Consider the following 26221-nt stretch of genomic DNA (forward strand, 5'->3'; position numbering starts at 1 on the left):
ATGCTCTCAGATTGGCAGTATCACATTTGAAGCACTAAAGTATGGAGTGGTAGAAAGTTTTGTTAAGCAATTTTCATTTTTTGTTATAGTGCCCCCAAATGCCCAAACTACATGAAACTCACCCTTTTCAAAGTCTGTACACCTGAGCCTGAATTTGTTTGCGACTGGACAAAGCATTCAAGAGTTGTGGCAGGTTGAATTGATTTGACCACACCCACAAAAGTTTGTTAGCCAATCATGGAAAAACGATACCATATCTCAAAACATAAACATGGGCAGGTGTTTGGAGTCTTCCATTCATGCTGTGTGCCAAATTTGGTTAAGTTTAGATGTTGAATATGAAGTCAAAAGTATGTTAAGAATCAGTGTGACCTATGTCAGTCTCTTCAGTATCATCCACTGAATCCATAGAGACCAAACGTTTTGCTCTATGCTGTCAGATTGCCATCAGCAATCACACTAATAAGAACTGCAAATTACAATACATGTCTTCTGTGTTTTGCACAGCAGGCTGTTGTTAATTGTTCAAACTATACCATCTCCAGCAGCTACAACATGCTGCTTACAGACTGATGTTTCAATATTAATTATCTAGTGATGTCATATATAATAATATATCACTTCGAGGGACCAAACTAGTACTTTTCCTTTAATACTAACCACATGTTGCTGCTAATACTTATGTGTTTTTACTGGAATAGGATTTTTCATGCAGGTCTTTTACATTGCTGTATTGGTACTTTTAGTTAACTGAGTACTTCTCCCATCACTGCTGAGAATTTACTGTGTCAGCCTAATTCAAAGTTTACGTACATTATTTGTTGTCAGAGTCATGTCTGCCTTACGCCTTGACATAGCATCTCAGTGATGTCCTCTGGCTCTGGACTCTTTGTTGATTGTCTCTCGATGGCGTTTTTCTTCTTGCATTTTGCTCCTTATCAACAAATATCTTTTGGTTATCCTCTTGAGAAATGCTTATCACAAGGTAGTGTTTACTACAGACAAAGCCACCAACAATTATCACCTGACTCTACAGGTCTCCTCATCTCAATGACCTGTTTTTGCATTTTTCAGGTCACCGTTTTGTTTTTCTGGCTGCCTGCAACTTTACTGTTTTGGTTTACTCTCTCTGCTCTTTTCGGAATAACAGGCTGCATTTTGAGTGAAAAACCTATAAAAACCCAATGTACAGTACCTCATTTTCAACAGTTTTCATTGATATTACTTGCAGCTGAGGAAATGGTCCCAGTGCAAACTACGGATTATCTAGAGTAACGTGAACATTGATTCAGGGAAGATATTTTATCATTTCATTTTTTGATTAAACTTTCTCATTGTGGGCACCACAGTCAAAATTCTATTCACTTATATTATGGTAGCAGAAACCTCAGAGGAGGTTACCTGCCATTTGGTCATCTGTATTTATTTGTCTTTTGGTTCCTAATGAGTACAAAGCGTAAGATAGTAAAAGTATTGTGTTCTCTACCTGTTACAGTTTGGATGCTTTTCCCCTCTTCCACTGGAAATACAATATTTTTGTATTCAGAACACTGGACGGGGTGAATAAGAACCAAACTAATATATTCTGCTTAAACTGAAGGGCCAAACAAAAAATCTTAATATTGGACCACTGTATATTTCTCCATAACACCATCCCTGTTTCCCTCTCCTCAGGGAGGGAGCGCTCAGTTTGTTGATGAGAGGAAAAGCACTGCAGTCACACTACTGTTAGAAAGTAGGTCACTTATCCCACGTTTCACTGCATGCCCAAAGCAGATGGGTGACAGCGGTAATTGGCATCAGGGACTATGGCACGCTGTGATGGCTCTCTCTCCCAAGATACCGCATCTCTACCTTTCCCCCTGCTGTCGGTTGGAGTGTCTGCTAATGCTTGGCTGCCAGAGTTAAAAAAGACCCCTCCAACCCACCCAACCCCTCCCCACAAAGAACACAAGCACATAAGGTCATGGTGTGTCAGGATTTCAAAGATTTATCAAAACTTTCTCTGCAGAACTGGAGATATGCCATTTTCATTTTATACTCCATCATTTGCTAAATATAGCATTTGGCTCCATCTGCCATGGTTTGGCTGGACTATGACAACTTTTGGATGCACGACCAACACACAAAAGAAATCCATGGCAGCAATCAAATACAGTAAATACATACACTACAAAATGGGATAACGACACATTTGTACATTTTCTACTGTCAACAGCCATGTGAGCAGCTCTGTGATGCTGTAAACACAGCAATCCTTTATGCTAAGTGCTTTCTCTTCAAGATTTCTATGCCAACAATGACAACGCTAACACACTCATATTCAGCAGGTATGTTTATCATGTCCATTGTCTTAGTTTAGCATGTTAACATGCAGATATTTACTAATTAGCGCTAAACACAAGTGCTTAAGGCTGATGGGAAAGCCATTAGTTTGGCAGATATATGGTCATTATGAGCAAATTTAACTTTTAACCAGATGATCACAGTGTTTTAAAAGTCAGGAAAGTCACCAAAAGTTGATACATGTCATCCTGAGGAGAACATGAATGTCTCTTCCAAATTTTTTACAATACATTCAATAGCTGTGGAAATATTTCTCTAAAAATAAAAAATGTCAGCCACATTATGTCGCTAGAGGAAAGTTAAAGGATCAAAAAAAAATCTGTGATTTCATCCTCTGGGGACCATGAATGTCTCCACAAAATTCCATAGTCATTTATCAAATAGTTGAGACCTTTCAGCCTGGGCCAAAGTGGTGGGGTGGACCAACAGACTGACCTTCCCTTCCCTAAAAACTTCATTGATAATATTACAAGTCATGAGTTACTTTCCAAGCTAATGCTGCCATTAAATCCCTGTATTTGAAGCTAATAAATAAGGTTTTTACTTAAATGAACCACCACTGTCTGCGCCCTCATCATCACAAATCAGGGTCTACACCCATGAAGCACGGCCAATTAGAGAATAATCATATCATTTAAATTGTGTCTGTGAGCTATCAGAATGGATTAAACAAGATCTCACAGTGTACATTCATTGCATCCAACCATCCACTGGAGTCTGTGTCCTCACTCACTGTCAGCCACTACGGTATGTGTTTCACTGTCCCAAGTGAAGAAAGATAGACACCTAGTGGTAGAAGCAGCAATTCTTATTTATGATTCAGATAGACTCAAATGGGCCTTGATGACTGTTGTGACAAGAACATAGTGAGGGGAAAAATCATCACTTTATTTTTCAAAGCTTTTTATCTCTATATGAATTGTACATACATGACATCAAATGTATATTTATAGATTCTATTCCATTTTTATAGCCTTCACTCTCTCCAAACTCTCTCAAATGCCATTGTGTTTTTTTCAATGCCCTCAGAGGTCTGCCAGAGCTACAGGAATAGACTGTTCCTCGAGAGCCACAGCTGCTGAGAGAGCTCATGAAGAATTTGTGAAAGTGAACCCTTATGACCGCTGAGGAAGGTTTATGGGATCCTGTGTCGCCCACCTGCTTTTTTTTTCACCCCCACTCCGGCCTTAAGCACCACTCTTCACCTGGCATCCCCTCCCTACTTCTACCCCCCCCACACACACACACGGGCACCTAAAGTTTTTCCCTTTCTTTGCTATTGCTTTTCATCTATCTGCCATTCTCCAAATCTTCTAAGTGCATGTTAGAGATGACAGAAATAGTATGCTTGATGACTCACTACACCCGAGTCTTTTCAGACACCAGGTGCTGCCAAGCATTTGTGCTTATGGAAAACAACAAAAAAAGAAAGAAAAGAAAGAAAAAAAATCCCATCATGAATTGATCATCATTTGTGAAACGTGGATCTATTCAGACGTGAACTTCTTTCCTTACCTTTAAGAGAAACAGCACCTGTTTGATGTAACAACTATATAAGATGATCTGTACATACAGAATGAGCATAACACTACACGATGTGTTAGCCTCATACAGATCTGTATCCTTACTACAGTCCAGGGCCAAAAACTGCTTTTTCCCTTTTTGAAAATGAAGAGACACATAATTTCTCCACCAGCACTGCAATTTTTTTAATGGGTTTATTCAGTAAAGACATAAAAAATTATAACTGTCTGGGTGTTATTAGCTTAAGCATATTATATGTGTCTGTACTTGTGACTTTAATGAAAATCAGATCACATTTTATTACCAGTATGTGCAGAAAACCAGGTAATTCCAAAGAGTTCACATACTTTTTCTTGCAACTGTAAATAACAGCAACTATGTGCTTACAACTGTAACAGAACTAATAATAAAACAGACAAAATTTACTACTCATTTACTAGTTGAGGTTTAGTTTTCAACTGTGGATCCTAGAAATAACAGAATAGAGATGAATTAGAAGCGTTTTTTTGTTTTGTTTTGTTTTGTTTTGTTTTTTTTACCTTGAAATGCTTTGTCTTTTCAAAGTCCTATTTTGAGTTAAACATTATTTGAGCTTTATAGTTTGCATCATTCTTCCTAATCATTGCATCACTATCATCACAAAGAAAAGCAAAGTTGAGATCAGTCAACAGTGAGTAAACTTTACAAACTGAATGTGTTAAACATCCACATCTCATTAGAGAAGTGGAAATTGCTACCACAGGGGTAATAGAGCTTTATTACTGCTCCCGGGAAAAAAATAAAAAATAAATTCAAACATCATTTGAGGACATTTATCAGATTTCATTCAAGTCCCCCTGGAACCACAGACTTGATACTTTTTTCTTTTTTTTTACCCAAGACCTATAAAAAGACTTGATGTGTACATTGATGGAGTTCCCCTTTAAGTAGGTTGACATTAGAGTCTCTAATACATCCTTACTGACAGGAAGTGAAATACACTGCACAAATGATTTTAAAGAGTGTTGCTTTACTGAAATTGTTTCAACAAACCAACACGTTACAAGCTCTCACCTGCCAGTAGTGCACTGATTAGCACTAAAGCTTTGTCTTGGCACTAGACGTGTTGTAGTTTCAGTAACTTCCTGTAACTGAAGCTGAATCTTCTCACAACCAGAGTTAAGTTATTCAGATACATACAGTATATTCACTCTGAGACAGCATTGGCCATATAAATTAGCAGAATAAGGCACATAACTAACATGTAGGAAAATAAACATTTCTATTGCATAAACTTACACCCTTTTCCCAGTTATTTCATTTTCCTATATTATTATTATCCTAACAAATTTCAGATAAAAGTACCACACTCAAACTCTGCAATAGCTTTATGATTCACAGTTTATCAACAGATACAGTATGTTCGTAAAAGAAAATCTTATTCTTGACAGTAATGAGATTTTCAAAGAGTTAGTTTTGCCCCTTTTTTTAGGTGTAAAAGCAGCAGTTTAGACCTTTGAGGTGAAAAGCTGATAGTTATTACGGTGGTTCATGTTTCACAGAGGTCACATGGTCACGCAGATGACTCAAGCATGATAGACCGGCATCACTCTGCTGATGTTCTGTCTACAAATGGGGCATCTGCGTTGTGGAAGAGCCGTGTAGCAGCTGTGGCAGCAGCACACGTGCCCACAGTCCAGCAGAACGCAGTCACGTGGCCGAGAGAGGCAAATCACACAGGCGTTTTCTATGTAATTCTCTTCAGGCTCCGCTGGTACTTCGGCCCGCAGTCTCTCAAATTCCCTCCTCATCTCTTCTCGCTCCCACCGAACTTTTAGGTGCTGGTAGAAGCGTTGACTGAGCCAGAGGAGGACCAGTGCCCCAGCCAGAGCAGAGGCAATCGCCAGGGCCTTCCACCAAAGATTCATGTTCTCTTGCTCTTGTCGTAGGGTGTCAAAGTCTGTGATGCTCAAGAAGTACTGTGCATTATTAGAAGGGGGTCGAAGATTTAGGGTGCCATCCGTGTCCAGTATTAACTCACCTATGCCTGTGAGAGTTGTACCCACCTGGGAAAAGAGGAGAATATTTGCATGAATGTATCACGAAGACCAATATTTGCCCTATGATTAACAAAAATATTGACACTTTTGGAACAAAATATGACATAATAACTGGGTTATAGAAGTTCAAGAACTGACCTTGAGCATTTCCTCGGTCTCCAGTTGCCCTTTAAGCTTCTCCCCACTGAGGTATTGTCCTATGATGTCACCCAAGCCATAGTTGACCTGGTGAAACTTCTCGTGAGTGATCTCCATGTTCAGTCCGGAGGCCTGCAGAGGACTCAGGACTTTGATCGTAGTCTCATCTGCTCCCACTAACACAAAGGGCACTGTATTCACCCTTTGGTGCAAGACTAGCTCACTGTCTGTCCTGGAAAGCACAGAGGGAGAAACAATGGGTCTCTTTAGTCTACACACATGATGAGACAGAAGATCAAATAAGATGGAACACAAGTGTCAGAGAAAATTAGGTGTAATCACTCAAATAATCTGTGGGCTAACAGAGCATTTACAATAAATAAAGTTGTCTGCATGAAGAAATTATCTTGGCACATTAAAAAAAGTGACCACAAGAGTCATCATGGAATCATAACATCGCACTGTCTTGATATAGTGCTCACCAAGTGCTTGATAGGCGATTCCACACCAGCCTATGTTCTTTCAACATGTATCTCTGCAACACTCCGACAGCCTCTTTTTGGAAGAGACTCGTCAGAGGTTTGCCCACTGGTTTCACAGCTCCTACATATACAAGCATACACACATCATAGAGAATAAGGGGTAAAGAAGGTATATACATCTTTCAGTGGAGAAATATGGATCATGTTTTTTCTATATTGGAAACAGTGAGACCCAGATTACCTTCGATGACAGCATACTGTAGACACGCTCCTGGAGTTACTTTCAGAATGTCTTTAAGTTTCTTATCTATGTTGAAGTGTGGAGCTTCCTGTCAACACAAGACACACACTGTTTGTACATGCGACATACATAATGTAGCAGACAGGCTTCAGTTTTCAGTCAGACAAAGTTCAGCTTCTTTTTTTCTTCCATAATCCTTTTTTTGTATAGTCTACTTCTTTAGTCCTCAAAATATGAAAATAAAAAATACTCTACGCACTTTGTGATAAGCTGCTGGTCTAGAAGATTGGCCTCTTCTGTAAGCACGGTTCAGAAACATTAGCAGAGTGTTGATCTCCTAAAGCGGATTTTAATCAGCTGCTTTCAGTGAAAGCTGAGGATTGTTTCCACAGTTTCAAAACTAATTCCATTCCTAACTATGGTTTAGACAACATGAAGACACAGAAAAGCATAAATTTGCAAAATATGAAGTTATGTAAAATCATGTTCACTACATATGATCCACAACTAACATCAAGTTTATCTACTGTCGCCCGGCTCTTCCTGTACAGATAGTAGCAGATGCCTGAGAGGGCAATGCTGGTCCCAAGACACACCGCCTCTGTAATCGTCACAGAAAATCCATCCATTGCCTCCGGGCAGACCTGCAGAAAAATATGACAGGTAAGACTGTCAATAAACCAGCTGTCACAGTTAACAGTGTGTGTCTGGTATTAAGTATTGACTGATTCAGTGCTGTAAAATTTGCATGAGGAAGAAATGTATCCTTCTTTGCATTTATGATAACAAAAATGTACATGTTGCCACACTGCACTGACATTAGTTCATAATACTTTCAACTAGTTATCATCAACCCATTTTAAGTCAGTATATGGAAGTCATCTTGTGAGAAATAGGCAGGCTCACTGACACATAGCTTCTATCTCACATGACCTATATCTGAAGTTTAGGGTTGCAACTCATGATTATTATCATTATTGATTAGTCAGCCTATAATTTTCTTGATTAATCACTTGGTATAAAATATCCAATCACCATAAAAATCCGCATCACCATAGAGTACAAGGTGATGCTATTATATATAAAAATAAATAAAGATTGTCAGTAGGGAAACATGGAACTTGACTGTTTATGTTGCCTTTCAAAACGCATTTCCACAGTCAGATAGTTAAATGATTCTTGGAGGATTCTAGAAACACCATCAGGTTTTTTAATAATCCGCTGATTTTTCGAAGAATACCGATTATTTGTTTTCCCAAAAAATGGGTTCTTAACTGAGTCTTCAATATAATACCAATACAGGAGAGGCAAAACTCGGGATAGGACTTGGTCAAACAAAAGCCAAACGGTCCCTTGCATACTGTTAAAACCGCAATGATAAAACCAACATGTGAAGGTAAAAGAAAGAAACAAACAGAAGACACTCGCTACTTTTGGTCACTGACAGTTAATCATCACAGCAGACTGACTATCTTGTTAGAATTGACATCCTGACAAATCAGTAATCACAGCCTTAAGTCATTAGTACTGATATTTTTTTAAAAAAGGAACCAACATGCAGAGAGTCAGTTGTCATCATTTTCATTTCACTATGATTATTTTCTCTAAAGTAACGGTGGGCTGATGCTAGCCGGCTAACGTTGCAAGGACAACACCAGCAGTGACCTCTAAACGTTTTGTTTTTAAATCTAACATTAGCTAACCATAACTCATGTGTATAAGTGTATGATCAAGCACGACGATAAAATAAGTCTTATTTCTCACCTGTCACAGAAAAGAGATGTCTCAACTTGACATATTCGTTTGAACTGTGTTGTCACGTGACGTAGGGGATAAAAACGTAGAGTCACGTGACGAACTCGGCGCATGCCATTTACGGCCTCTCTCCACGTCGCCCGTACGCCGCCGAGATGGCAGGAGGTGTGCGGAGAAAGTCTCCCGGTTCCCCGTCCCCACTTTGGGGGAAACTTCAGACATTGTGGCAGGACAAGCATCTGGTCCTGTTCAAGACGGAATACACGTTACTGGTCGTTTCAGTTTTGTGGTTCCTGGAGATCGGGATCAATGTGTGGGTCATACAGAAAGTAGCATGTAAGTAGCTGCGCGGCTAGTTAGCATGCTACGGTGTTTTGTCATTTCTCTGAACGTATCTGATCGCTAGGTAGCTAGCGTTAGCAAACCCGCTTAACTCACACTGCCACCTGTCAAAGGGAATTTACTGTCCTTGCATGACCACATACAGTCGTCTGCTCAGTCCCAGTGATAATCATTATCAGCAGCTGCTAGTGTTAAAACTTTATGCAGATAAAGATGTAAATTTGAATGGCAATAAACTTCATAATAACCGCTCACTCATTCGGAAACCCTTGTATTGAAGCATTTATCATAGAGGCATTAATATCTTATCTGTGTCATTGTTTATTTTGAAAAGTCCACTTTTTAGTTTAATGTAGGTCTGTAACAATATCTATCAATAACAAATGTCTTCTTTCAGATCAATCAATTAATTTGTTTATTCTATCAAGTGACAGAAATATTGGAAAATAACCATCAGAAAACCAGCAAATATTCACATTTGAGAAGCAGGAGGCAGTGAGCATTTGACAATTTAAAAAAAAAAGATTAATCTGTTATAAAGATTGTCTTACATTTCTGTTGACTAGACTGACCATTAATTCTTTCTGCAGTAGTGCACATACTGTTACATTGTCCTGCTGTAACACTTCATGGCTTAACACTAAATCGATCAACCAAAGCATTTATTTAGTATATGCCTATCATTGCTGGGAAACAGCTTCAGCTGCTGTTTTCTCCCCCGTGTGTATGTGTGTGTACGATTATCATATAATTTTGGTTGACAAACAATTAATTATAGGACACCACTTTTGGTCCAGGAGAGTTGTGATTGACTTTTGTCATTGTTTTAACAATATATAGACAAAGATATTGAAATGATAATCCTGATTATTTAATCATTAGGTTATCTTCCCAATCATTCATGATCACTAATTTATTTCCTCGCAGACACTGAGATAGACTGGAAAGCCTACATGGATGAAGTAGAGGGCGTCATCAATGGTACCTATGACTACACTCAGCTTAAAGGAGACACAGGCCCCCTGGTGTGAGTACAAATGTCTACAGTGCTGTAGTGTCTCCATCCTGTAGTAAGATGTAACTCTGGGTGAAGGACTGTGGGATAAATTAGCACCTTGTTGTTTCAGGTATCCAGCAGGCTTTGTCTACATCTTCACAGCTCTATATTACATCACCAGCCACGGGGTGAACATCCGTCTGGGCCAGTACATTTTTGCGGTTTTCTACCTCATCACACTGCTGCTTGTCTTCAGACTATACTACCGCACTAAGAAGGTCAGTCTGTGGTTGTGTTACAAATGCCTTGATTTATCCTGCAACATTATGAAAGTTGGAAGTATTTAGTTATGAATGCACATGTAGCCGATGGCTTTGTGTAAGATTTTACTCTTTATCTCTGTAATTTTTATGACAACATTTGTTCCTTCCTTCTTATTTTTTCCAGGTTCCTCCCTATGTGTTCTTCTTTGTGTGCTGTGCCTCCTATCGAATCCACTCCATCTTTGTGCTGCGTCTTTTCAATGACCCAGTGGCCATGATGCTGCTGTTTGCAGCTGTCAACCTGTTCATGGATGGGTACTGGACCTTGGGCTGTGGCCTCTACAGGCAAGTGTGGGCTCCTTAATGCACCTTCTCATGCAGTGTCTCCCTCTGTTAATCAAGAGTAATATGTATACAGATGGCATGTGTTTGGTTTTTTTTTTGCTAATTTTTATACAGTATCATTATGAATTTTTTACAAGATGAAATTACAACTCAATTGTCCTCTCTTTCTGACAGTTTAGCAGTGTCTGTGAAGATGAACGTGCTCCTTTTTGCCCCTGGGCTACTTTTTCTCCTCCTGTCTGAGTTTGGTCTAATCAGGACAATCCCAAGACTTTCTCTGTGTGCGGGCATACAGGTAAATAATCCCTATGACAAAACATCATGCACTGTTTCACTAGCATATCTAAATATACTGTAATGTTCAGTGTTGCAAACATCATCTCTAAATGAATCTGTCTTGATGTCACAGCTTATACTGGGCCTCCCTTTCCTCCTGGAGAATCCCATCGGTTACGTGAGCCGGGCTTTTGATCTTGGCCGTCAGTTCATGTTCAAGTGGACGGTCAACTGGCGCTTCCTGCCAGAGTGGCTCTTCTTGAATCGCTACTTTCACTTACTCTTGCTGGCTGCCCACCTGCTCACCCTGCTGCTCTTCGCTTTCCGCCGGTGGAAGAGGTGAGACAGGCTTTTACTGTTGGCACTGTAATCAGAGATGAGCTGGAATATATCAAGGGTTAAAAACTGTGCCAGTTTTTGCTCTTCAACACCACAGGCGTTGGCTCAGTTAGTATTTGATGTTATGGACCCTGATGCAGGGTTTCCAGATATTTAGAAGTGCAAGTGTTGTGTGTATATATATATATATATATATATATATATGTACATTCAGCTAGGAGTGTCCTGTGTATTTTTGAATAGCATTTCACAAGCTCAAATTCCTATTGACCCATATGTGAGCCCATCACTTCACCATCCCAACCAGATTGATTTATACTGTATCTGCATTTTAACTGGCACTCAGCTATGCATCGTGAATATCAGGTTTAACAAATAAGACTTCCTATAGCTAAGGAAAATCCTCTGCCTGTTTTCTGTTTTACCAGGCCAGGAGAAAGCATCTTCGAACTTCTCAAGGAGCCTGGCAAGAGGAAAATCCCTCCTCAGAAGAACACCGTGGATCATATCCTTCTGTTTCATTTTAATCTGTTCTTATCTGTAGAATATTGTTCCTTAAAGAACACATTAGGATTATTGGCAACACTTTTAGCAGGTGTCAAACATGTCTGCATGATATTGGTCAGAATGATATTCCTGGTATTCACAAGCTTTTGTGTCAGACCTTAATAGACGAGCACAGATAGTGCTGATTCTGTTCACCTCTAACTTCATTGGCATGTGCTTCAGTCGTTCATTGCACTACCAGTTCTACGTCTGGTACTTCCACACGCTGCCTTACCTGCTCTGGAGTGGAGGAGTCAAGAAGCTGGCTCACCTGCTCAGGTAAGAGGAAAGCTAAATGATAAAGTACAATGATCACCTAATACTCAGTCACATGTTAATGTTATATTATTTTATCCTTGTTTCCAGGGTCCTGATCCTGGGTCTGATCGAGCTCTCATGGAACACATACCCCTCCACTAACAGTAGCTCGGCTGCCCTCCACGTCTGCCACGTCATCATCCTCCTCTGTCTGTGGCTGGCTCCACCCCTGCCTTCATCCCCAGCAGAAACGCAACAACATGCGCCTGTCAAGGACAAACGCCAGTGAGCCACAGCCTGATCGGACCGGACGTCGCATTCGGTTGAGTCAGCTGCCGGACAGCCTCGATCCTACTCCTCTCTTTGATCCTCACAACACCGGTGCAGAGGGAGGTCACTGGGGTAGACTGTTTATACATGAATCAAAAGGAGCCATTTGATGCCTGTCATGTCGGCTCACTGCTAAAAGTGAAGGAAGCAAACGTGTGGCTGCAGTCTGCAGACAGAGATCTACATGATGAAATGGGATGTAGTTGTCCCTTGCAGTTGAGGAGATGAAAGAGAGGAAGAAAATATGGGTTCTCAGGTTTCATTTTCAAATACATAACAGGAAAAGTGGAGTACAATGCTAGGAGGAAATTGTGAATGTTATTCTGTGTGGAAAGAATTTGTTACATAGGCTATATTTCTACTTAGTATGTTAAAGTTACAGTCTGCTCATAATTCAGCTGGCCTAATCATAATTATGATATTATCCAAACTCATTTTCTGGAGTGGAAGTGATCATGTACATTGTATTAAGAAAGCATTATATTGAAGAAAGCTTTAAATGAAATGCATATCAGGCATAAGCTTGTGGCATAGTAAGTTCAGTATTCTCCAGTACAAGGCCAAAACTCTTTTCCAGTCATTATATAATTTTACACAAAGTGTGAAACTGAACTGTAGACAGTCACAGCTGTTTGCATGTCATATCATAATTGATTTGTCCTCTGTTGTGAGTGGCTCCCTACACTCATCAGCACATACGTAGATATAATGTGAAAAATATGAATTAGACTGAAACAGCAGAAGTGTAACATTTTATATTAAACAGAGATGCCACTTAACCCTGATGCTATTCGTTTCTTCTTTTTGAACTCATGGTGTTTTCCCGACAATATTATTTAAAGTAATCTTTTATTGGTTTATCAAATAATCATCCTCATAATCAAAATCAATCTCATCTTATACCGATTGTGATTATATATTTGGTAAAGTAATAACATTATACTGACAGGAAGCTAAAACTTAAGACTACAAAAAGCCCATTCAGGTGGTCAAAGGCATTCTTGTGATTGCATAAAGCATATTTATAACAAAAGGCCACTTGGTCAGTGTCATGTAAAGGGTAGCCTTGTCACAATAATATAAATTTTTCAATCAGTAAAATCTTTCATGTGCAACTTAATATTAGAATGAACTTGGCACTGGGTTATGGTATTAGTTGACCCTGCAGATAAAATACAGGATTTACTTTTCCATGTAAAGGCATTGCTTCTTTAGAGTCACAGGTAACAAGTAAGTATGCAAATCAGTAGATCTGGCTCAGTTTCCTCAGAGATGATTGTCTCACATATTATTGGGGTTATAGCACAGCATGTTCAGTTTGATGTTCTCATCCCAGTGGCGAAGCAGCAAGAACAGCTGTCTGGCAGCTCCCTTCAACCCTGCCAGGTCCACTTCCTCGGGCAGCTCCTGACAGCGCAGCCAGAAGTCTGCTTTTGCTGCTACCAGCTCCCACTCCATGAAGTAGCCGGCACAGCGGTGTTCGAGCCAGGCTAGAGCCACAGCTGTTGCCCAGCTCGAGCCCTCCAGGTCCTCTTGGGCCAACTGGCAGCTGCCCTGGAGGTCAGCTGGCTCCACCGAAGAGCCTTCGCATACATCTGTCTCCGATCCGCGACCGCTATCTGCCTGGCCGTGGCTCTGGCTGTGGGAGAGGCCAACAGATAGCTCCAGGGAGCCCTCCTCAGAGCTGGGGAGGTCAGGGGGTGAGGTGACAGGGTCTCGGTCAGACAGGTGTCTTCGGCGAAGCCTTGGCTCCAGCATGAGGGGAGTGTCGTCTGGAGTGTGGTGGAAGGGAGGTGCAGTTGGTTTGGAGAGGAGGGAGGAAGAAGGGGAAAAGGTAACATGGTGACTAGAGGGAGCACCCGGAGGCCTGGCAGAGGTGGATAAAGATGGAGCACTGGGAGATGTGCAACGGAAAGGTGGGCTGAGGCTGCGGCGGTGGAGGCTGTAGGGTGAAGCCCTTTTTAGGCGGTCCAGGGGGATCTGGACACAGTCTGAATACAGCTCCGTCAGAAGAAAAGCTCCTGATGCCAGCTGTAGGCGCACCTGATGAAACACCATATAGACACATATTAATAAATATCTTTGCATGCCTCTGTGCATTAGTGTGCATATGCTGTGTCTGTTTGTCTGCACAGCTCACCAGGGGCAGGTAGTCTGGGGCTTCAGTTTCAGGTTGTTTCTCAGTCTCTGCAGACAAACAGTGGGACTTGAGAGGAATCTGCTTTCCTGATGAAATAGAGGACCTGAGTCTGCCCAGTGGGAACCTGGAAAATTTAAACATTTTTCACCTTCACAGTTTAATGCAACATTCAGAGGTAATGTTTCACTGAGAATAATTATTTAATATTAAAGTTTTATTTACCTGGTGCCAAAGAAGCTCTCCATCGACTTGCTCTCTATAGATCGCTGTGAACGAGTGCATGCGGCACCTGCTATTGCTGGGGCTGTAGCAGAGTAGGCATTACCCCCCAAACCTGAGACAGCAGTGTGGAATACAACATTAAACAGTTTTGTTTCATTAGTACAGTTATGGAGTGATGTTTGTGACTGGGTTTAAAGGATCAGTGCACCCAAATTACAAAAAACATAAACAAAAGACCTTATTCAATAGAACTATTTGAATAAAGAAAAAGCCCCTTAAAAAATTTACATGTTTTGTGGGTTATGTATGTTTTTGAAAAGAAATATTTCAGTTGAAATGTTTAAATGTAATGCTGTGAGCACCACAAATCAAATCCCTCTAACATTTGTAAACCGGGGTAAATAAACCAAACTATCAGCATGGTTAGCAGCTGCTGGAGGTGATGGACAAACTATGTTTGTTTTTTTTTAAATTTGGGGTGCATTGATCCTTTAAAAACTACCTCAGTGGATACTGATGTGTCAGGGAAGAGCAGATCTTCTTTTTCTGCTTTCAGACAGACTCACCTAGAGTTTTGAACTGGGTTTCTGGTCAGACACAAGTTTAGGACTACACTGACGCTAGAGTGTTTTCACTGAGCGAGTCGACAGCAGTACTTACTAGAGTCCCAGGATGTAAGGCTACAGGGTGAGGCAGGAGTGTCATCTCTGTCTGAGAGATACAAAGATTGTTGATGACCTAAAGTCTTGATAACAGAAATGGCTGATGGTATCATTCAGTCTGTATACCTGTGGAGTTCCAGGTGTCCTCGATTTCTTCGCTGTCTCTACTGGTGCGTCGTCTGCCCAAGCCAACAGAATAAGCCCTCTGCCTGCGACTGCCCGACTGGGAACTCCACCTCTTCCCCAAATGCATCCCTACACACACAAAGTGCACAAATACACAATAAAATGTATGAAATAAAATCGGTGTATTTTCCTTTAATTTTTAACAGTTTAGACTATAAATATAAATACTGTGAATGCTGTGGTATATGTGGTGCTATATGTATGTTTCCCCAGAAAAATAAATATTAATGCTGCACTCCAGTGAGCTAGGATTGTACTTTCATTATGTTGGGGGACTCAAAAGAGAGATTTAAAAACATGACAAGAACTGACTTTAACACCAAAAACACTGACTCCTACATTTCCCATAATGCATCTCAATAGCATCTTTCAATAGACATTCCCTGCCTAGCAAATGCCAACATCCTTTTAACACCATGTATCAAATTTGGAACACAGGCTTTCAAGCTCAATCTCAGATAACCTTAATGACACCATCAGGGTCATTTTGTCAGAGGACACCCTTCAGAGGCACAAAGGGCATGAGACGACTATTTTCACAGACTAAATATTACTCCCCATGACAAATAAACTAAAACCTTGTGTTTAAAATTGGTTGAGTGCCTCTTTAAAATACAGAAAATAATTTCTCAGTTTCTGTCTATGTGTGAGTGTTGGTGGCACACCTGTGTGGATGTCCATGCTGTCTGGCAAGCCTTTGCTGGGGTTGCTATCTGTGGTAGTGAAGGCTGTGTACATGCAGATGATGTTACAATGCTTACTAGTCTGGATAGCCTTCATACGGTACCGCTTAGCTGAACCTAGGGAACCATCAAATACAACAACACAGAAAGAATAAGAGATAGCATTTGTAATAGTTAGGAGATAAATGTTATTCAGTCAGGAAGAGAAATCATCAGTAAAACCTCACCATGTCCAACATCACTCTCCTTCTCTGCCATTTTCTCGAAGTCTCTTATAACTGAACGAGCAGTCAGCTGGTGAATGATCTCTTCCCATGGTTCCCTTCCTCTTCCTTCTTCCCCTCCTGTTCCACATCCCTCAGCCTCTGGTGTCTCCTGCCCCTCAGAAGTCCAGAGATGTCCCAGGTCAACAGTGACTTCCCAGGACACAGGCCTGCCACTCAGCAGGCCGTGAATGAGCGAGCGACACTGACCTGGAGGGGGATCCTCTGGGAGAACACCAGTGAAGAGGTACTCTGGGTCTGTGAAGCTATCCCAGTCCAGAGGAGAGGCAGGGAACAGGAGACCATCTGAGGATCAGAGTGATAAGTGAGAGACAAAAATTTGATGCAGAGAAAATGCGAAGCAATAAGTGTAGTCTCAGTATTTATTAGTAGTATCTTACTGGAGTCAGTGAGGCTTCTGCGGGACAGTGTCCCTCGCGAAGGGGGCTTCATCTCCCCATCGCTTTCGTCTAGCCTCCCTCCCAGTGTTTGGTCAAAGGAGACCCTCTCTAGAGCTCTCCTCAGGCGATGCATCTCCAACTCGCCCTGGGGGGAAGAGAAACTCCGTGCTGCCATGGTTGAACGAGCTAGTGCTTTTTGTCTCCTTCGAGATTCTTCGCCTCCATCCAAGCGCCCACTCTGGTTGTCCAAGAAGGAAAATCAAGGAGGTACAAAAAGTAGATCAGACTTCTATTACATTTTCTCTGCAGCAAAGCTTCTCTGTTTGTACCAGATCTATTTGTGATATTTTGTACTTTCCAGGAGTAAAGAACTCCTGCAGTGTACCTCCATGGTGTACCTACAGTACTTTGCTTCAACCAAGTCCTACATCATGTAGCAACGTACAGTCTTCCAGAACACTTTTCAACAATACTCTGTCAAGTGAGAAAGATAGGGGTTGCACCCCTTTCTCAAAACATGTATGAGGCATGGAAGCTTACCTTCTTCGCCCCATTGTCAGAGGTTTCAGCTGAGAGGTTTTGTTGCCAAGTAGAGTCTGCCCAGCGAGACAAGGATGATCTCTGTTCTGGAGGGGGCATCTTCTCGAGGCCCTGGGGTAGAGACCCTGTGTCCAGTACCGAACCAGACGAGTACGGGTCAGGCAGAAATGCCCCGCCTGCTGAATCAGAGTTGGATGATGCGTGTATGTGTGAGTGGGACTGTGTCTGTAGACTCCGCTCACTACTGAGGGAGCAGCGAGTGAGGACATACTGCTCCTGGATATAAGAGCTCTCCTGGATCCTAATCCTCACATCACTGGACCAGTCTAACTCCACACCTAGAGTGGACAAAAGCCAGATGTTAACCACTGTGGCAGAAAGTGTCCAGTGAGCAAAGCTCCACTGATTAGTGACTGACCTGGGCTGGTGCCAGGGTCTGTGTCTCTGGCACAGGAGAATTCAGAAGAGATTTCTCTGGAGATCTCCCTCAGTGCCTCCTCCAAGTTGGTGCCATCTGCACATGTCACCACAGGCATTAGTTCGGAGGCAGGAGGAGGTGAAAGCTCGTCATTTGATTGGCCAAAAATGGAACCAGTGGAGCCACGACGTACACCTTTATAGCCCTGTCCTTGAGACTATAAAATAAGACAGTTAAATTAGAAATCTGTCTTCCCATGCAGACACACACAGATAGATCTTTGCAAAAATGAGGTGATGTATACCTCTGTCTTTTTTGCTTTGAAATTTGCCATATCGTACAGCGTGCAATATCCAATGAGCCGATTCCCAGGGTAAAGCGGAGGAATTTCGTTGGGTGAAAGAAGAGCCTCCATGTTTTCTGGCAGGTACCAGTCAATCCGCACATCGGTCAGCACAGGTTCAAAGGCCTTTTTCAGGGACTTGACTAACTGAGGAGAGAGAAAAGTCAACGTTTTTTTAACCAACCACTTTACAATTTATTATTTCTATTTTTCTTCTATATTACTGATTCATCAGTGTGTACCAAAAGTAGTATTCTACTGTTGAAGCTGGTCGAGGTGGAGCTACTTTTAACCACTTTATATACAGGTCAGTAGTTTAGTCCAATATTTCCTAACAAAAGAAGAAAAGGTAGAAAAAACAAGTTTTGCCATACAAATTTATGTGTATTTTTTTTCTCTTTGATTGATTTTTAAAAAACCTAAATTGGATAATTTTACTTCTACTTCCGCCTTTACTAATTTCAATTCATATTTTCTCCATTAGGTGGCAGTATTGCAGTGCTGCTGACCTTGGGCTGGAGTCTCTCCTCATCATCCAAGAACTCTATGGTCCCTCCTGTCAGTTTGGCAACGCCCTGCAGGAGTCTCCTGCAGGCTCGAGGACCCAGGCCCAGACCAAAGCATCTGCAGAGGTGATATAATTTATACTTTAGATTTTACTCCCATCTCCAGTGCCTGCACTATACTGTGCATGTAACATGTCTGTCTTTTACTTGGATTTACTGTCTAAGCAAATCAAATACCAGACTCTTGCAACAATTCAGACTTACGTAACAATCTATTTGTGAAACCCTAATGGCATACAGAGGCTTCCATGCATCTCACGAAAATTTAGAGTCGTCAAACAGACAACTGTTATTTGGGCCCTAGCAGGGATCACAAGCCATTTGGCTAATTGAGAGTTTGAAAAGAGCAGGGGACAGAATAGCTGAGATCTTGAGTGCTGTCTCTAAAAACAGAGGGTCTATCGAGATGGCTAGATACTGTCAGCACTACATGAATTAAAGGACAGAAAACCAAAATGATATCAAAGCAAGAGATGGATGTAGACTGTAGTTAGACTGCAACATAATTTACATTAATTGAAATTAGATGTATTACATGAGATGAAAGAAACAGCTAATATTTACATAGTTTGCAAAAGGACAGCCAAAATACAGTGGAGAAAGTCAGTCCAGCAGGAGAATACTAATGAGGGGTAAATGGAGTTATTGTGCATTGCTGAAAGGCCAAGGGAAAACCAGAGGGGCGTGACTCTTACTGCAGAGGAGAGCACTTAACGGGATTACTGGGCGTGGCTGAAAAATACCTCAGCCCTTTCTTTTCTTTCTTTCACAGGGCTTTTGCTCTCAGTTTTTCAAGATCACTGTCTGCTTGTGTCCCCTCTCTTTCTCTCTGTACTCTCTTCCTCCCTCTCCTCCCCCACACTGTGTCTCCACCATATTTATCGCCTCGTTCTGCCTGCATTCACTATACTCCATTCCTCTCTGCTTCCGTCACCTTCAATGATTTAATGTCCTATCACATGCCAGCCATAGAATAAATCTTTGTTAACTAGCTGTTTGAATTAATGAACATTTTCTGTGTTGATGTCATCCAGCTGATACCTCTCTGCACCCTTCTTCACTCATGATTTTCATGGTAATAGGCAATTTAGTTTTAGGGCTCCATACCTGCCAGCACATGTGTTTCTGCGGACCAACTCCAGCACTTTGGCTACATTGGTAATGGATCCATCTGTAATGATAAAGACCTGGCGAGGATATGAGCGCTGCATGGGCTGTTGGTACACCCAGGACAGTGCTCCCAGGAGGTTGGTGCCTCGCATGTCGGCTCTCATCCTTTGCACATACTCATATGCCTGCATGAGAGTGACCTGCAGGCATACAGAAAAAAGAAAAGTAGAGATGCAATCAGATCTCCAGTAAAGGTGGGAGAAACAAGCATAGGAAAACAACACCTGTCCAACTGCATGACGCTGCCTGTGCAAACATCGCGCATGTTGTCAAGATAAATTCACTGTTTGATATCAGATGCCCCAATTACCCTGTGAGGGTAGCAAAGAATTGAATCAGTGCTTCTCTAATAAAGAGAAAGCAAACACACACACATTAGCACCTGCCTTAAAACCACCTCAAATCACACTGTGGACAAACATGCCTGACAGGAGACAAGGACATCTCCTGCCTTAGTGAAAATGCATAAAAGGTCACCATATGGTGAGGAGTATGTGCAAAGACTATTTGTCCTTGCAGCCCCTGGTCTGGATAAAACCTGATACTCTGCTACTAAGGCAACCTAAGGACCTGACCTATTGCCTGATTAGAAAGTAGACAAAATGGAACACATAGTCCAACATGGTTGAAAAACAGGAGACCTGATCCAAATGCTCCATGTATTTTCTCTAACTGGAAATAATTAATTACAAAGTATAAGATTTCTTTCACTGAATATGCTGCAAATATGACAGATTCAGATTATTCTCCATTCTGAGCTGGGTCATAGAGTAAAACTAACATCAGTGCAAAGCTTGCTGCAGGTGAACAGAGGCTTGATGGTGGTGCCAAAGCCCACAATGTTAAGCATGGTGCCAGAGGGGAGACTCTTCAATGCCACCACCATGGCTTCCTGTGGAAACAAGAGGGGACAGACAGGATGGAGCCAGATCAATCTACGGGCCTAAATCTGAAAACTGAACTTTAATATGTTTTTGTCCTGACTGCAACTCAACTTAACACGACGGATGTTGGTGCCACTCATGCTGCCGCTGCGATCTACAAGGAACAGTAGCTCTCTGGTGGCTTTGTGCAGCTCCAAGGGTTCAAACAGCAAGTCAGGACAGAAGTTGAGCATCAAGACGGGGCTGCTCAGAATGTCCTTGTGGTGCCGCTTCCTCACAAACTCCAGCTGTCAGATTTTCACACATTTTTACCCAGTTAATAGAATTGGGACAAATGTACATAAAGGCATGTGATACAGTATGAAAGGCAAATAGAGGCAGGATCCACCAACCTTTCTCTCAGGTTCTGAGTCTTTGCGGGTGCAGCGAATGAAATCCCGACGGGAGCAAATCTGCTGTTCGTACTCGCTGAAGGAGAGTCTGCCTTTCTCTAAGATGACCAGTGGGGTGTGAGGTTCTGTGAAAGTGTTTGAGGATAAAAGTCTCATTGAAAAATAAACAGAAATTGACACCAAGAGAAAGTGCAAATATTTCAGGGACAATTTGTCACTGCTCACCACTGAGATGCAGAATGATCTCTATGTGTCTGTCATATGGATGTTCCTGTGCCAAGGTGATGTAGGTGGCAGAGGCACTTTGGGCACTGGGGTCTGCATCTGCCCTCAGAGCGTGAGTGGGGCTCTCCAGTCCTACAAATCAGTTCATGAGGAAATATAAAGTAATAATTACTTTTTTCATTTAAGAAATATGAACACCAGTCATCCATATTATCTAGTAATTTGAGTGTGCTTTTTCCATTTCTCTAGAACACACCAGTAATTCTTCTTTCTATCTCCTTTGGATTTTGGATTGCCCACTATTCCAATATTTCACAATGGCTGGAGTCAATAACCACTAAATCAAACTTATTTGAGAAGACAGGCAGTACCGGCCAGCAGGCAGGCCCCTCTGACAAGCAGCTGGAAGTTAAGCTCATATGGTGCCAGGTTGGCAGCTGGACTGGTGAAGATGGCGTGGACACACTGCTGCTCAGAGTCTAGGGCCCTGTCCTGTTTTCCTGAGGTGGCACCAAAACAGCTGGTTGCTCTAAGGAGGACAGTAATGTAGATTATTTAGGAAAACAATAGACAGCAATCAGTCTATATTACATTGAATTTATTGAAATGGAGAGTGTCAGGTAAAATAGTATTGCCACATTTAGTTGCGACATAAACCCATACCCAGTTTCTTCTAATTTCCCCCCACTTTCACTCTTGCTTGGAGTCATCTGGCCAGTGACAACTGGAGTGAGTAACGAGGGGTAGACAATGCGGATTGCTCCATTTTCTAATGTGGGGAGTTCAAGCGTGGTGCTGATGATAATGGACACTATATCCATGGGGTCAATGACCCCTGTGCCTACAATGAATGTGGTTCTTTCAAGGTCTTCATCCAGGATGAGATGCCCTAAAATAGTAAAACAATTGAAACAGATGGATAAATAAATAAGCTTTGTGCATGGTGTCGGCTGTATTAGAGAAATTCATTCCTTGTACATGTTACCGCTGTTTCCAATAAAATCCTATGCATTTCAAGTTGATATATGTTTGTGCCAAGTGAACACCATCTCACCATTGGGCACGCAGCCAGATCTATTTGGCTCCCTTGTCTGTCCTTCCTATCCTCAATGAGGCTAATACAGGACAGAGCAGGGACTTACTGTAGCTGTATTTGTGCTCATGCAGAGACCAGATCATTACAGCAGTAGACAACAGTCTGCAACAGTTCAACCAGTGGCTGATATGATTTGTGGCTCTACTACATTACAGTACAATTTTTTACCTACAAGCAAAGCAAAGCAAGTCACAGCAAATTTGATTTTCTGAGCTGAAAGCTAATCCTTTATCATGGGCATTTCATAAGCATTTAGAAGACAGTGCATTTATTCTTGTTCACATATTTCTCATTAGGTCTGGGTTTGGTCAAGCTAAAGTGTCTGGGGAAGGCCAAGGGGAGGACCAATGACTAATGGCTGCTAGCAGTAGCCATAAATTAATGAGGCTGATTACAGCTCAGTAACTGTTGATGTATTTATTAGTAAGTTAGTTGAGGAAAATGGGTAGCCCAGAAAGCATGGGTAAAGTGAATGCTCAACATGAAGGCATATCTTAATTGTTGAAGCTTGTCAGATCTCATCACAAGAATCTTTTTTCCTTCACTGCATTCCTTCATCCTCTCTCCTCACCGTTGGTGCACTGAATGTCGTGGCTGGAGCTCCCGCAGCAGCCCCACTCTCTGCCATTCCCACAGTGGCCTTCAAGACCAGATCCAGAGCAGCAATCCAAGCAGCAGTCCTTCAGCTTCCCCCGGCTCTGTATCTGGACCCCCACCAGTCGGCCCGCAATCACAGCCTCAAAACCCACCACCACCTCCTTTTCCCCAAGAGGGTACACAAACACACCTACATGAACAAAAATATTAGACACAAAAAAATGATTTCAGACTTTTGCTTCAGTTTAGAGGCCAAAGAAATTACATAACGTGAAAAATATTTGAAAGTGCAATAGATGATAAAAGTCTTCTTTTATCATGTTCCAAGAGAAATCAACTACAAAGTACCAAATTAAAAACATATGCCAACTAAGATGTCACCATAGCAGTCTTGAAAAAAAAAACTGTCCAGTCCTTGTCTATTTCATTTGTTTTTGAAGGTTTTTTTGGGGGGGTTTATACAAATCAGTGATTAATTTTTCTTCTTATTTATCCTCTTTCGGCTCAAAAAATTATTTTTGGGACCCCAGCTCCTGAAAAGTCAATGTGTTGAAAATGTTGAACTCTGAATCTTTCCTTGATGCAACCTAACCATAATGCAACCTTTGTTATTGTAAGAGACACCTCCTCGTCTAAAGTTTAAATTATCTGTGGTGTTCCCCTGTGGTCAATTCTTATCCCTCCATCATAAATACACCACACTAAATACATGACCTGCAGTGACTTATACCAAATCCAGACAAAATAACTAACGTTAAATTGAATTCCACCAAAATTTCAATAGCCCCTCTGCTGACAAACATGTCTGTCAGATGTTATTGAGCTGGCAGCTGGAAATACTGGCATTATGTGATGCTAAATGCTTTTTTGAGGATTAACTAAACTAGACTATCTAGTTATTTTTCTTCTAACTAAAAATACAGTTGCTGGGATTATCACTTGTTCTAACACTGTATCTTCTCACTACTCACCTTCTACAGACTCTATGTCAGCATTGGCATAGGTAAGGTGTGCTGTGATGCCCAAGGAGCAGCCGTTGGCGCAGGACTTGATGCAGGAGGTCTTGAGGAGCAATGGTTCCCATGTAGAGCGGTTTCTCAGTCCCACCATCTTTTCAGGTTACTGACAAGCCTCTACTTTGCTGGCTGCATGAGAACACAGGTACACAGACCAGTGAAATGGTCTGACAGGAAGAGGAATATGTGAGTGTGCATTTAAATCCTCTCATTTTCCATTCAGCACGCAATTACAATGATCTTTGTAAGCCAAGTTTTTTTTGCCAAACAAGCATAAAGTTAGACCTAATTTTTTGCTGTATTCATCAAAAGCATCTAAAATACCTACTAGTTTCACATTTTATATAGACATGCCTGCCAGATATGTACACATCAGCTCTTGGACATGTAACTAAGCTGTCTCCTCAGGCCCCTAGCAACCGTGATAGTTTGAGAGTAAAAGGCTTAGTCAATCATTAACATTGAAGGTCTGCACTTACTCCACTATGCATCACATTTAGAATATGCAATCAGAGTGTGTATGCAAATCCATGTGAACTCACGATTACTGTCGTACTCTTACTTAACTGCACTCTTTGCTAACTGCACGAGCTGGGTGGTAAGAAAAGGTACACTGTACTCTTCTGTGGTTTGTAAACTAGGACAATATAAACTTGGTGACAAACCTCCAACTAATCGCGGCTTTCTTCAGAGTTTCCATTTATGTAACTCCAGCTGTATGCAATAATTCTTCATGAGTGACTACTTAATAACTTTAAGTGCAGCAGGTGCAGAAACCAGTGTGCAGATCACAGCTAAGTGAATGGTAGACTGCATAAAAGTGTATGTGTGTATGCATATGTGTTTATGTATGCACACATGCAGGCATTTGTGTGCGCGTGTCTATGTGTGTTTGCTGTGATCAAGGTAATGGTCTTTTCACATCTACCTTCCTAACAAGATCAACAGCCTCCATCTGGCTACCGTGCTCTCAGCTCATAACAGGCAAATAAATGCCTGGTTTGTCAAAGTAGGGCAAACTGATGCTGTCAGAAAACACACAAGGAAAAGTACATTGTGCCCTTCTGTAGACTGCTCAGATGCAGAGCTGTGGCAAAGCTGATGAATAAACCTGACATAATGTCTGATGAGCTTTATCAGTGACAAAAAAGATGCATGGCACAGATAATGACTTCTCTACACATTATGAGTTAGTCGTGTGTTTGTGTGTGTGTGCGTGTGGTTTTAATTACAGTATATAAACACATGGCACAGGATGAATGACAAACAGCACACATGCACATAACCTTGGGAAGTTTAAAACTGAAATGCAGACATTGACCAAATACATATAATAATTATTATTACATGCAAAAGCACATTTTGGTGAATGGCAGAGTTACAACAGTTGTTATTCAATAAAAAAATAAAGCATTAGAAGCAAATCGAAGTCTTATAAAGTGAAAATTCAGCATTTGTTCTGTGAGATTTAATTATTCTGTCTGGGTCTTTGCAGTAGCATTGCTGGCCAAGAGTTAGCTCTGGGCAAAATACTGCAGTCCCCCTATGTCAGTTACAAGCTCCAGATAACAAGCAAAATAATCGTCCAGGGTCACTTACTGTACTGTTCAGTGCAGTGTCTGATAATCTGCCTCTGTGACCAGTCTCTGCATCACTACACCATCACATCTGCTCGTGGGTTTCCCAGTGATACAACGGTAGGAGTTATCCGGGTAACAGATACTGCTCTCTCTCCACTCCCTCTCTCTTTCTCTCTCTCCACAAATCCACCAGTTGCCCTATAAGGAAGCATTTCAAAGAGTAGTCTGAATATATGGGCTTTCAAAAAGAGGAGAAAACAGCATCTGGGATCAATATCATTTGCATGCACTAACAGATTATTTCTCATATAACCTACCATGAGACACCTAACAATAATATGGAGTAATTACCTGAAATTTATTTTCAGTATCAGGCAATCAGTCTATGGGACTTGAAATCTCACTGCTGTGATCAGTCATCACCAACATGCGGCTCTGCACTAACCTACATTTCCTGGTAAGTGAAATGTCATCTTGCTTACCTGTTCTGACCTGAGTCACAGAGCTGATCAGAAACTATGATCCTGAACCTGCTGCTCAGGCACAAGCTAGCACACAGCGGTGAGTGAGGCAGAGCCTGCTTTTCATCCAGACAATTGGCTGTGATGGTAGCAGC

The 26221-nt window shown here is 41.5% G+C and overlaps 3 protein-coding genes across 4 annotated transcripts; 1 reads left to right on the top strand and 2 right to left on the bottom strand.

Moving 5' to 3' along the window:
- Positions 1-4859: 4859 nt before the first annotated feature.
- mul1a (mitochondrial E3 ubiquitin protein ligase 1a) lies at positions 4860-8657 on the bottom strand. Of its 2 annotated transcripts, XM_018676835.2 has the most exons (7): positions 8535-8657; positions 7283-7414; positions 7030-7107; positions 6771-6858; positions 6530-6650; positions 6048-6279; positions 4860-5915 (listed from the first exon to the last, which is right to left on the bottom strand). In XM_018676835.2, the coding sequence occupies exons 2-7, from the start codon at positions 7397-7399 to the stop codon at positions 5436-5438; spliced, it is 1116 nt and encodes a 371-aa protein (XP_018532351.1). In that variant the 5' UTR covers positions 7400-7414; positions 8535-8657; the 3' UTR covers positions 4860-5435. The 2 variants fall into 2 exon arrangements, with proteins under 2 accessions (XP_018532351.1, XP_018532352.1); XM_018676836.2 differs by lacking the exon at positions 7030-7107.
- Positions 8626-13000, top strand: alg3 (ALG3 alpha-1,3- mannosyltransferase). The gene is made up of 9 exons (XM_051070064.1): positions 8626-8861; positions 9795-9894; positions 9995-10142; positions 10312-10472; positions 10647-10767; positions 10882-11087; positions 11516-11591; positions 11767-11912; positions 12000-13000. Exons 1-9 carry the CDS (start codon positions 8681-8683, stop codon positions 12178-12180), a joined length of 1320 nt encoding a protein of 439 aa, XP_050926021.1. The 5' UTR covers positions 8626-8680; the 3' UTR covers positions 12181-13000.
- Positions 12467-26221, bottom strand: vwa5b2 (von Willebrand factor A domain containing 5B2). Its single transcript, XM_051070065.1, has 23 exons — positions 26088-26221; positions 25625-25803; positions 23981-24154; positions 22984-23199; positions 21980-22205; positions 21688-21845; positions 21317-21448; positions 21092-21216; positions 20806-20986; positions 20597-20703; positions 19753-19955; positions 18589-18703; positions 18041-18226; positions 17737-17953; positions 17319-17656; positions 16779-17016; positions 16342-16683; positions 16097-16231; positions 15372-15500; positions 15244-15294; positions 14584-14695; positions 14362-14485; positions 12467-14264 (listed from the first exon to the last, which is right to left on the bottom strand). Exons 3-23 carry the CDS (start codon positions 24117-24119, stop codon positions 13503-13505), a joined length of 4236 nt encoding a protein of 1411 aa, XP_050926022.1. The 5' UTR covers positions 24120-24154; positions 25625-25803; positions 26088-26221; the 3' UTR covers positions 12467-13502.

This window comes from Lates calcarifer, linkage group LG4 (genome assembly GCF_001640805.2).
Source record: "Lates calcarifer isolate ASB-BC8 linkage group LG4, TLL_Latcal_v3, whole genome shotgun sequence".
NCBI lineage: Eukaryota > Metazoa > Chordata > Actinopteri > Centropomidae > Lates > Lates calcarifer.

Bases quoted from the DNA above. Each gene is read 5' to 3' on its own strand.
- mul1a (XM_018676835.2), bottom strand. From the start codon at position 7,399: ATGGATGGATTTTCTGTGACGATTACAGAGGCGGTGTGTCTTGGGACC. The intron at 6,651-6,770 runs GTAATCTGGGTC...TTGTATATGTAG, and splicing joins ACAGTATGCTGTCATCGAAG to GAGCTGTGAAACCAGTGGGC. The intron at 6,280-6,529 runs GTGAGCACTATA...TGTGCTTTCCAG, and splicing joins AATCGCCTATCAAGCACTTG to GACAGACAGTGAGCTAGTCT.
- alg3 (XM_051070064.1), top strand. From the start codon at position 8,681: ATGGCAGGAGGTGTGCGGAGAAAGTCTCCCGGTTCCCCGTCCCCACTT. The intron at 11,088-11,515 runs GTGAGACAGGCT...CTGTTTTACCAG, and splicing joins GCTTTCCGCCGGTGGAAGAG to GCCAGGAGAAAGCATCTTCG. The intron at 11,592-11,766 runs CATATCCTTCTG...AATAGACGAGCA, and splicing joins CTCAGAAGAACACCGTGGAT to CAGATAGTGCTGATTCTGTT.
- vwa5b2 (XM_051070065.1), bottom strand. From the start codon at position 24,119: ATGGTGGGACTGAGAAACCGCTCTACATGGGAACCATTGCTCCTCAAG. The intron at 18,227-18,588 runs GTCAGCAGCACT...CTCTCTCCTCAG, and splicing joins AGGAGAGACTCCAGCCCAAG to TTAGTCAAGTCCCTGAAAAA. The intron at 14,696-15,243 runs GTAAGTACTGCT...CTGCTGTCTCAG, and splicing joins CCTTACATCCTGGGACTCTA to GTTTGGGGGGTAATGCCTAC.